This window comes from Hyla sarda, chromosome 2 (assembly GCF_029499605.1).
Source record: "Hyla sarda isolate aHylSar1 chromosome 2, aHylSar1.hap1, whole genome shotgun sequence".
NCBI lineage: Eukaryota > Metazoa > Chordata > Amphibia > Anura > Hylidae > Hyla > Hyla sarda.
The window spans coordinates 438,351,029-438,363,256 of record NC_079190.1 but is presented as its reverse complement, the minus strand read 5'-3'; the positions used below and the strand labels follow the sequence as shown (position 1 = coordinate 438,363,256).

Here is a 12,228-nt window from a genome sequence, read left to right as displayed (position 1 = left end):
TGAACGGTGTCAACGCAGGATAGTCCGGATGGTGGATAAGCAACCCCAAACAAGTTCCAAAGATATTCAAGCTGTCCTGCAGGCTCAGGGAGCATCAGTGTCCATGCAAACTATCTGTCAACATTTAAATGAAATGAAATGCTATGGCAGGAGACCCAGGAGGACTCCACTCCTGACACAATAAACATAAAAAAGCAAGAATAAATTTTTTGCCAAAATGAAGTCAAAATCCTTCTATGAAAAAGTCTTGTGAACAGATGAGACCAAGATAGAGTGTTTTAGTAAAGTAAATCATTCTACTGTTTACCAAAAAAGGAATGAGGCCTACAAAGAAAAGAACACAGTACCTACAGTGTTATATGGTGGAAGTTCAATGATGTTTTGGGGTAGTTTTGCTGCCTCTGGCACTGGGTTGAATGTGTGCAAGGCATTATGAAATCTGAGTATTACCAACAGATTTTGGGTCGCACTGTACAGCCCAGTGTCAGAAAGCTGGGTTTGCGTCCGAGATCTTGGGTCTTCCAGCTGGACAATGACCCCAAACATATGTCAAAAAGCACCCAGAAATGGATGGCAACAAAGCACTGGAGCGTTCTGAAGTGGCCAGCAATGAGTCCAGATCTAAATCCCATTGAACACCTGTGGAGAGATCTTAAAATTGCTGTTGGGAAAAGGTGCCCTTCCAATAAGAGAGACCTGGGGCAGTTTGCAAAGGAAGAGTGGTCCAACATTCCGGCTGAGAGGTATAAGAAGCTTATGGATGATTATAGGAAGCGACTGATTTCAGTTATTTTTTCCAAAGGGTGTACAACCAAATATTAAGTTACGGGTGCCAATAATTTTGTCCAGCCCATTTTTGGAGTTTGGTGTGAATGACCAATTTGCTTTTTTTTCCTCCCTTTTTTGGGTTAGTTCCAATACACATGGAATTAACATGTGTATAGCAAAACATGTGTTACTGCAATCCTTTTCTGTGAGAAATACTTCATTTTCTTGAAAAATTTCAGGGGTGCCAACATTGACTACCATGAATGTTCCTCCTTGTTTAAAGGTTCATTCATTTCACCTCTATAAAAAATAATGGTAAGCACCTATGTATATACTCAAGCATGTTGTATTACTGGTATGACTAAACCCTCAGGGCAGTGACATTACTGGTCTTTTTGATAACATGTACATTTGTCTTTTGACTTCATAATTCATCTTACTGTATACTATTGTAAATAAACAAACTGTCTAAACAATTAAAAATTACCATCGCTGTCTTCTGGGTTCTCCTCATCATTCGAGCCTTCGTTTTCTTCATCTTCCTGGGCGGACACAGTAGAGGCCACACTTTCACTCTGTGAGACATCTCTCTCCTCTCGTGGCCTTCGAGGAGACTGCAACAGAGAAGTCTTCTATATTACTGAGCAAAGTGTTTATACAATACTAGATCTACTGGAAGAAGGGACCACCTAATGAGTTTGCAGTGCTACTATACAGCGCCGTGCTCCTGACAATGTATGAGTAGAAGGAAAGGGCTTGAGTTGTGACAGGCCAGTGAAGGGGTGCTCCCACAATATAAAAGGGAAGTATTGCTAATATAAAGTTATTTTTCAAGAAAATCATTGTGATATGCAACCCCTTTAAAAGGGGTACTCCACTGGATAGCGCTCGGAAGTAAATATTAAGGGGGCTTGGCCGTGATATCACTAGGGGGGGGTAACCAACCCCTGCAGCACGAAAACAGTGTTCGGAACATTTACTTTTGAATGCTGGCCAGTGGAGTACCCCTTTAACTGTTTGTCAGGAACACTATCCGACCATCCATACTCACTCTCTGTTTGTGCTGCTGCAGCAAGTTGTCCAGGTTGTGTCTCCGCTTGTAGTTAAAGTAGAAGTTTTTACACTGGGCTTCACTCTTCGTCCCAACCATCTTGGCAATAGCCCCCCAGTTCCGACCATGTTCCACCAAGCCTGCCAAAACACAAAACAGACCAATAGGAGCCCTTTGGATTAAAAGGAAACACTTTTGTTGAGCACAATGTAATTTCCAGTAACCACAAGATAAACTGTTAACATGTTTGATGCCAAGAGAGAAAATCTTAAAATTAGGAGACCTACAATACTTAACCTTATAAAGTTATATAACAGGATACTGGAAAGAATGCGAATAAATCCAGAGCACAAAGAAAATTATAGGTTACACAGCTTAGAGTGCCTTTAAGGAGACAATAGACGTCACCCGCTCGTACTGCCATCAGTCTTGGTTACACGTTTGAAAAGTCTGACAGGACTCGACAGAACCGACATCTCTGCAGGTTACGGCTAAAAGCTAAAGGGGTTCGATGAGAAGCTGATCACAGGATATCTTACTGCCAAGACCTCCAGCAAAAAACTGTAATTCACTTGAGGAAACTGGCGGCAACAATGATGAAGAAAAAATTTATTTATTTCAACGCCCATGAAAACTATTGAGAGGTTTAAACAAATAGGGATGTGCCGGATCCTCTAAAGCAGTGGTCTTCAACCTGCGGACCTCCAGATGTTGCAAAACTTCAACTCCCAGCATGCCCGGACAGCCCTTGGCTGTCCGGGCATGCTGGGAGTTGTAGTTTTGCAACATCTGGAGGACCACAGGTTGAAGACCACTGCTCTAGAGATAAAGACCCCTGTAGCAGCTGATCATTGCTGAGGCTAAAGTCCTGAATAAGCCCCATATTCACTCGGAATTCCCTAAATAAGGGTGCATGCACACCACGTTTTTGCTATCCAGTTCCCGTATCATTTTTTTTGTAAAAAAAAAAAAAACGAATAGGCAAAAACCGGAATATACCGTACTAAACCGTGTGCACATAGATCATCCTGTATACGGTTTGAATCGTGATGTACGGTTTAATCCGGTTGTATCCGTTTTCACCCTAAAAAAATGTATACGTCTGTCAATGTTCGCCTTGTTTTTAAATAAAGTTTTTCCAGAAAGAACACTCTAGAAGGTGGATGGTGTTTTCGGCTTGCATTGCACATGTGCAATAAAAAAAACGGAGGGATTAAAACAGATGCAACCGTACATACGGTTTAGTCCGGTTCTCATTGACTTCCATGTTAATAAAAACATATCCGGTTAGGATACGGTTGGTCAACCGGACCTAAAAACGCTGTATACTGTGGTTGCGAACACAGCTGAAAAACCGGGCCCAACCGTAAAAGTCGCCAAACGGACATAACCATATGATGCATTTGCAATACGGTTTGCAATGTTAAGTCAATACATCCGATTTTCAATACGTTTTAGTACGGTTTTTGAAGGAAAACCGTATACGGGAACTGGATAGCAAAAAACGTGGTGTGCATGCACCCTAACAATGCATTTCTGCAATAGACAAACACATAACACAAAGCTAACAAGGATGAATGTGACTGCAGCGTAAGGTTTGGCTTTGCCATTAGCGAGGCTCTAAAAATGAAAGGAATGCCAGGCACTTCCCCGTATGATGACTGACTGGAAACGCCATAAAAACATTAAGAAGAGTTTACTAATCTGTAATAGATGTAACGCACTAGGATGAAAACCCTGTGGAATAGAATACAACTACATTTCCTTCTGACAAATATAAAACATGCCATGGACCAAACACTGCCTGCAAGTAATAGAATTATAATATGCCGGAAGGTTAGTAGAATACAGATGTTAGTAATAAATGATACAATGCAACCAGCGAAACGTCTTAGGGAAAATGGCCGTACGACGCATGGAAAGCCCGTATAGCAGAAACATGATTTGTGCAACTTTCTTTATTACTTGGCCGAGCGGCTTTAAAAAAGCAATGAATAAAAATGTCGCAACACTTATGAAGCACAAGGGTCCCAAAAAGCTACTGTGCAAATTCTGCAGTGAACGTAACCCTTGCCAGCTTTGTTTTTAAAGGGGTACTCTACTGGCCAGCATTCAGAACACTTAGTTCCGAACGCTGTGTGCTTGCTGCCCTCGTGTCGTCACACCACCTCAATGCAAGTCAATGGGAGGAGACGTCACGCCCCCTCCCATAGACCTGCATTGAGGGGGTGTGACGTGATGTCACAAGGGGGCGTGGCCAACCCCTGCAGCGAGCACACAGCATTCGGAACAGATGGTCAGAATGCTGGCCAGTGGAGTACCCCTTTAAAGCTGCAATGGGATGCATGTGGGACCCAATGCAAGCCGATGAACCATTGAACAGTCATACTTGGCCCTCTATGCAACCCTTTGCTGAACATCAGTACCCCAAATAAGAAGACAGTCTATAGAGGAAAATTACAAGAAGCTTACATCAAAGTGAAGAACCATCAACCCTTTCTTCTAGGAGTCAATTGGACATGTGGTAACCCATGCACTTTCAACAGCTGTCATCTGAATGTTTGTTTCCCATATAGACCTGACATTCTGGCTGGGCTAAACGTTCTTGATGGAGTAAGGAGGGGTAAGCTGCTGCCAGACGCTTTCTCTCCTAAGACATCACCTTTCGGTGTGGACCTATACTGTACAGTTAAAGCACCTACAGACCAACACATTTAACTTTCTGAAAGCGTCCAACAATTTGCTCAAAAGATTTTCATCAGCAAGTTTCGTCCGAGCCAAGTTCCCATTGCAGAAACAACGGCTGGCAAATGTCTTCCAAAGTCACACAGGCTGTCAGTTTCTTTCCTTCCTGCTCTGTTCACCTGAAGTGAACTAAAGCTATGTGTCAAGCCCTGCCATAACTCTCCGCTGCCCTGCTAATCATATTGTGTGACTGCATTAACCGGAGGATTATTCCAGTCATCCCGGGTAAAGACTTTTTGCCTTCTTTAGGGAGGTCAAAGATGCAGGGAGACAATTCATTTTATCCAATATCTTCTATTGTTATTTTATTTTTTTTAAACCCCAAATGACCTAAAAAGCACTCAAAAAATAAAAAAAATAGTTTTTGTTTGTTTGTTTTGTGCATCATAACCCTCTTATGGAAATCCCTGACATCACGGCACAAGTGCAGATGAAAAGCATGCATACAAACACATGCACATCACAGCTTCCCGAGAGGAAAGGGGGAGATAGGAATGGAAACATTAACATTCCTAGAGCCATCACCGTTACATATTTGGGGCATGGCACATTAATACGGTTTTAACTTAAATATTGTGATTATTTATTTAAAAAAAAAAATGTAAAATAAAAAAAAAAAACACATCTCAAGCTACGTAAATCAGAAATAGCCAGAATAATTGAAGCTGCAATAAATCAGAGAAAAAACTATAGGGACTGAGTAGAACAATGGAAGAGACAAGAGGGATCGGGAAGCCTAGAAAAGGATAGAACATTGCACAGTCTTTCGGAATGCTTATATTCTTGGAGATTTTTTTTGTTTTATCAGTTACTGTAAATGGGGAACCAACTTCTTGTTTAGCAGCCTCAAGTCATTGCTATTCATGATTTACACCCAAAAGCATATAACAAAAATGCACTCTATAGTATAAAGAGATTTTGGGGTGCTGCACTCCAAGAAACCCCAGAAAAAGGAGTTTCCTTGATCAAATTCCACTTGAAGTAAAAGGATAGAAAGCAGCAGAGTACAGGGCCCCAATGAGATGCACAGCACAACTGCAGTGCTATGTGTGACCATGTGGCATGATTTTTGCCAATCTTTGTCCAATGTAGAAAGAACATAGGGGGAACTGAGCCCCGAATCATGTGCATGTTACTCTCCCACGGTGTACAGAAATTTTGTCTGGGAATACTGAAGGGCCACATAGCCACATATAGCAACACATAGCTTGCAATAATATCTAAGAGCAAACAAATGCCACAACTACATCAATACAGCACACACACAAAAAAAAATACTCTACTAGATCAGCAGCGTCTACATCTCTCTGGAGAGACCCACAGAAGCCAAACTTGAAAGCGTTACCTTTTTTAGCAATTTCCATTTCTTCTTCAGTCCAACGGGAGGTCTCCACGGTCTCTGCAGAAGCTGAAAGCACAATACAGCAAATCCCATCAAAAAGAAAGACCTGGATTTGCATTACGAGCACCAATCCTACAAAGCCCACACATAGTGATCCATTTACGTGCAGGCTTCCTTCGTAAAAGCCATTCGAGGGGAAGAGAAGCTTGTAACGGAGGAGGCAGTCACTCCCGATTATGACAAGAGGACTTGTGACAAGCTGGCGGGCAATGTACTAACTACTCTATACATCGGCTTCACAATGACTGATGAACTGAGAGGATGAACCACAACACAGCCATGCAGAATTGGAAGACCGCAGAATGAATACAGATGCAAAAGAAAAACCAAGCAAGAACTAGTTAATACCTCATCCACTAAAGGGATTTACACTTTACCATGGATGGCAGCTAAAGCAACAACAACAACAAAAACCACCACTATCTGAAACACTACAAAAATGTATGTAAAATTTAGGGCTGGGCGGTATACCGGTTCATACCGAATACCGAAATTTTTGGGCTGCACGATATGAATTTTTCCCCATACCGCAATACCGGTTTGGCCCCTCCCCCTCGCGAATGAATGAATTACCAGCCCAGCGCAGCGCTGTCCCCACATCGGGGAAGTAATCATATGTGACCCGCCGGCTCCTTACATGACAGTGGGCTCAGCCTATCACTGGCCGGGGCGGGACATAGCTCCGGCCGGTGATAAGCTGACTGCTGTCCGACGTTCCAGTCCCCAGCGTAAGGCCGACGTAGGTAAGTTAAAGTTTATTTTCTCTATCTTTTGCAGCCCGGGTATAGGGGTACAGCTGTGGTCTCAAACCTGCGGACCTCCAGCTGTTGCAAAACTACAACTCCCAGCATGCCCGGACAGCCGTTGGCTGTCCGGGCATGCTGGGAGTTGTAGTTTTGCAACAACTGGAGGTCCGCAGGTTGGAGACCACTGGCGTACAGTGAGTTCCAGCGCCAGCGGCTCCCAACAAAGAGGAGGAGGGCAATGCTTGCTGGTGACACGTGAGTAGTACCCCGCTGGGCTGATAATTAATTCGGGGGGGGGGGGGGGGGGAAGCAGAACAGCGCCGGCGGGTAACATGATTTGGGGGGGGGAGTAGAACAGCGCTGGCGGGTAACATGATCTGGTGGGGGGAGGAGAACAGCGCTAGTGGGTAACATGATTTTTTTTTTTTGGGGGGGGGAGGAGCAGAAGAGCGCTTGCGGGTCACATGATTTGGGGTGGGGCTGAAAGAAATACCGTTATATACCGCGGAACCGCCATAAGTAACAAAAATACCGTGATACACATATTTGGTCATACCGCCCAGCTCTAGTAAAATTTATAATTTAATATTCATCAAAATAAAACCATTATCTTTTAAAATACCACCTTAAAAAGGAGTTTTCCAGAAGAGACTAGTTAACCGGCAGGGGGCCAAAACCAGCACCTGCTGTACACCGAGAACAGAGCTGGAAGCATTTGGCTCCGTACTCCGTGGCAACATCCTGTGTCTGGGCTAGCAATAGTTTTTCCTGGAAAATCCCTCTAAATGAGAAAGTTAAAAATAAATCCGGACCAACAGATACAACTATTCAATCTATAGCCAACACCAAGCGTATTCTATGGAAAGAACAGTCTGCACTAAAATACTAAACGAAAACAAACAAAACATGGTTCTGAAATATATTCTAGGCTTGCAAATGGGAAAAACAACAAGAACAAGTGATGTAGTATGTGGCAAAATATTGTGCTGCTAGAAACATTATTGGTCAGAATGAATACAAAACAAGAAAAAGCAATTGTCCTGAGCAAAAACCAATACAAAGAATGAGGCAAAAAATGGATTCATAGCTCATTAATGTAGGCTGTTCTTACACAAGGAATTATAATACAAAGCAAAGGAATGATTGGACAAGAAAAATGGAAGAGTGCCGCACAAAGCACAAGACCCCAGCACATGTGACTTGTACAAATACGCATTTTTATAATGATAAACGCTGCATATCTATGTACTTTTACTGCAACAAATATACTCCCTTTTACTAGAAAATAAATAAAAAGCAGTAGGCAGTGGACTAATGTCTAAGTTCTAGAACAGATGTCCATGGTAACCAGATTCCATATTTAGGTAGGTAAAGGAAAGCAGTGATCCGGAGGATTGCTATAAATCTGGTCTGCACTAGGTCTTAAAGGGGTACTCCACCCCTAGAGATCTTATCCCCTATCCAAAGGATAGGGGATAAGATGTTAGATCGCCGCTGTCCCGCTGCTGGGGACCCCGGGGATCGCCACTGTGGCACCCCGCCATCATTACTGCACAGAGCGAGTTCGCTCTGCATGTAATGACAGGCAATAAAGGGGCCGAAGCATCGTTACATCACGGCTCCGCCCCTCGTGATGTCACGGCCCGCCCCGTCAATAAAAGTCTATGGGAAGGGGGCGTGGCGGTCATCACGCCCCCTGACATAGACTTGCATTAAGGGGACGGCCCGTGATGTCATGAGGAGCGGAGCCATGATGTCACGCTGCTCCGGCCCCTGTATCGCCCGTCATTACGCACAGAGCGAACTCGCTCTGTGCAGTAATGATGGCGGGGTGCCACAGCGGCGATCCCCGGGGTCCCCAGCGGCGATCCCCGGGGTCCCCAGCAGCGGGACCGCGGCGATCTAACATCTTATCCCCTATCCTTTGAAGACCTTATAACTTTTTCGTTTTTACGCATAAGCGGTGGTACCAGGGCTCATTTTTTGTGCCATGATCTGTACTTTTTATTGATACCATATTTGCTTATATAAAACTTTTAATACATATTTTATAAACATTTTTGGGAATGTTATAAAAAAGCAGCAATTTTGGACTTTTTTTTTTTAACGTTAACGTCGTTCACCGTACGGAATCATGAACATTATATTTTAATTGTTCGGATATTTATTTTATTTTTTACACTTTTTAGGGGTGAAATAGGGAAAAAGGGACCATTTAAGGTTTTTATTAGGGGAGGGGTTTTTCACTTTTTTTTAACTTATTTTTACACTTTAATAGTCCCCATAGGAGACTATTTATAGCAATCATTCAATTGCTAATACTGTTCAGTGTTATGCATAGGACATAGCACTGATCAGTGTTATCAGTCATCTTCTGCTCTGGTCTGCTCGATCTCAGACCAGAGCAGAAGACCCGTGGAAGGCAGCGAAGGCAGGTAAGGGGACCTCCGTCTGCCGTTCTGGGTGATCGGATCACCGTGGCAGCGCTGCGGGCGATCGGATCATCAATTTTAGTGACCGCAACGCTGCAGATCCCGTGATCTGTATTGATCACGACATCTGAAGGGTTAATGGCGGACATCCACGCGATTGCGGGTGTCAGCCATTACCGGCGGGTCCCTGGCTGCTATCAGCAGCCGGGACCTGCCACGCATGACCCAAGCATCACTCCGATGCTCGCGGTTATGTATAGGACGTAAATGTACGTCCTTTGTGCGTTAAGTACCACCTCACCAGGACGTACATTTACGACCTGCGTCGTTAAGGGGTTAAACTACTGATGCAACAAGTGGACTGCAGAGTTGCTACATGAAGTCTCTGTGTAAGCCTAGTCTTAAATGGGGTATTCTGGAGAAAAGAAAAAAAATGTCGAATCAACTGGTGTTAAAGTTATAAAGATTATACTTAAATTTACTTAAAATAAAAAAATTAAACGGTAGTACTTATTAGCTGCTGTATGCTCCAGAGAAAGGCGTGCAGCTCTTTTAAATCATGCAGTATGTTCTCTGCTGCCGCCTCAGTCTGTATTATGAACTGTTCAGAGCAGAAGAGGTTTGCACTTGGGGTACTGGAAGGATTGAGTTTTTAAATTGAGGTAATTCACAAGTCTGTATAACTTTCTGCCACCAGTTGAATTGAAAAAAAAATAAAAAATATCACCAAAATATTCCTTTATTATATATATTGTTTTGCAGACATAAAGCGTACCTGTCAGCGTAACAGAGATTAATACTATTGCCTTAATACTAGCCTTTACCCTGCAGTCCTGTTCGCTTTTTGTAACTAGAGTTTAGTAAAACAGCTGATTCCTCTGCAGTTGAATCATAAAAAGGGTTCAGATAGGGGACAACTGTCTAACCCCATGGAGAACAATCCTCTAGGAGCCCCCATGGTCAAGAATTAGGACTAGAGTGTTTCGACAGAAAGAGTGAGAAATATAAAGAGCAAATCGCTGGCAGCTCAGTCGGTGCACAATTACAGCACTTGCCAAGGAGTGTTGTGTAATGTAAAGTGTTGTGTAGGTGCAGTCTTATAAATGGTAGCAGCTTATTCCTTAGACCACAGCAAGGACCATAGTATGAATCCTCTCCGAACAACCTCCTAGGAAGGTGTTTCCCAACCAGGGTGCCTCCAGATGTTGCAAACCTACAACTCTCAGCATGCCCGGACAGCCAAAGGCTGTCCAGGCATGCTGGGAATTGTAGTTTTGCAACACCTGGAGGCACCCTGGTTGGGAAATACCGTCCTAGGAATATCTGGGCTCATAATGGTTAACAGTGCAGTGCAAATCAAATGGGTAACAGTGCAGTACAAACCTTCATTTTTCATGTACGAGTAAATATAAAGTTTCTATTGCACTGTTAGACATTTGGGGTCCCAGAGGATGGAAAAATGTAAGGGTCCCAGAGGTTGGAGAAATTCTGCTTCGATATTACAATGCAGCAGCCTCCCAATGTTGCCTGCACTATGCACACTACGGAACCTCCAATTCAAATTCCTGATCTCGCCAAAAGTCCATGTTTATTCTTTCAGTGGAATCCGCTCAGAAAAGCATTGCCGAGCCTTCTTAGGCTGGGTTCACATCACGACTTGAGTGTCCGCTGCACAGATACGATTTCAGAAGCTCAAATCGCCTGAAATCGTATCTGTGCAGGGACAGGTACTGACAGATACCAAGCCATTAACTATTATGAGGCTGCGGACCCGATCGTGGTTTACCAGATTTTCAGTCTGTGTCAAAAATCTGACCTGCTGAGCAAAGAACCAGATGGTAGTCACTAGCCGACTACAATCTGGTCCGCAGCCCCATAATAGTTAATGGCTCTGTATCTGTCAGTACCTGTCCCTGCACAGATACGATTTCAGGCGATTTGAGCTTCCGAAATCGTATCTGTGCAGCGGACACTCAAATCGTGATGTGAACCCAGCCTAAGTGCCGACTTCTCTTGGCAGTTGCTGCTTCTTTTGTAGTGTAAATAGGCCGGATATCTAAATTCTTCCCTCCACAATCCATCCTAAATGCAGCAGCCTAACTCCTCTCTCTCTCCAGTTATTACACTGATGTCTTCCCCCTGTGCCGGTCACTACACTGGTCACCTATTCAGTTCACAATACAAGTCCTTGTCACCCACAGAGCTCTACCACCCTCCATCTCTGTCTATTACCCTACATGTCCTCTACGCTTTGCTATGATCTTTGCTCGTGCTGACCAGTTCTATAGAACGTGATACCCCAAACCCTTGAACTTGAGGCTGCATGCACACCTAGTTTTAGCTACACAGTTCCCGTATACGGTTTCAAGTTAAAAACTGTATGGAACTGTATAGAAAACCGTATGCATTGACTTTACATTGTAAACCGTATGTCAAACCCATCATCCGAGAGACTGACGGCCGTTCTAGACGCGGAGTAACGGCAGCGTGCAAGTAACCACCACAACTATATATGTTAAGAAGAGCGCATTTGCAGATCACGCACTATAAATAGTTATTCCAGCAGAGAACCTGGGCAGAGCTGTCTGGTGTGCCTCATTTCACAATTGCTTTCTGCCTTTAAGATTCCAGCTTTTGTGAGTATAATAAAACTCAATTTCTTTTTGGATAAAAACTGGTAACAGTGTTTAAATCTGTGCATCTGCGTATTGTTCATTTATAGGGGCTCCGAGGACAAGACAAGAAGATACTTTGTTGTGGTACTAGATAGGAAACGTGCATGATACCAATCTGCTCTGAAGGTTTTTGGATGTCTTTTCAGGACTGTGTATTAAAAGGGGTAATCCACCGGCCAGCATTCGGACCATTTAGTTCCAAACGATGTGTGTGGGGGGGGGGGGGGCTTGGTTGTTCACGCCCCTCCCAGACTTGCATTCAGGGGGCGTGGCATGACATCACAAGGGGCATGGCAGACCCCCCACAGCACGCACACAGCATCCAGAACTAAATGTTCCGAATGCTGGCCAGTGGATTACCCCTTTAATACAGTGACCGCTCGATCTACGATGGCCCCGACATACGATA

At 43.8% G+C, this 12,228-nt stretch overlaps 1 protein-coding gene across 12 annotated transcripts in view; it reads right to left on the bottom strand.

Moving 5' to 3' along the window:
* The window catches only part of NCOR1 (nuclear receptor corepressor 1), a 193,511-nt gene that overhangs the window by 66,810 nt on the left and 114,473 nt on the right, over positions 1-12,228 (bottom strand). For 10 of the 12 annotated variants that reach the window (XM_056559210.1, XM_056559218.1, XM_056559214.1 and 7 more), the window contains 3 exons: positions 5,910-5,972; positions 1,820-1,959; positions 1,256-1,382 (listed from right to left, as the gene is read on the bottom strand). In XM_056559210.1, the coding sequence (XP_056415185.1) occupies positions 1,256-1,382; positions 1,820-1,959; positions 5,910-5,972 (330 nt within the window). The remainder of the gene's footprint in view (positions 1-1,255; positions 1,383-1,819; positions 1,960-5,909; positions 5,973-12,228) is intronic. The other 2 variants (XM_056559215.1, XM_056559221.1) reach the window with 1 other exon arrangement.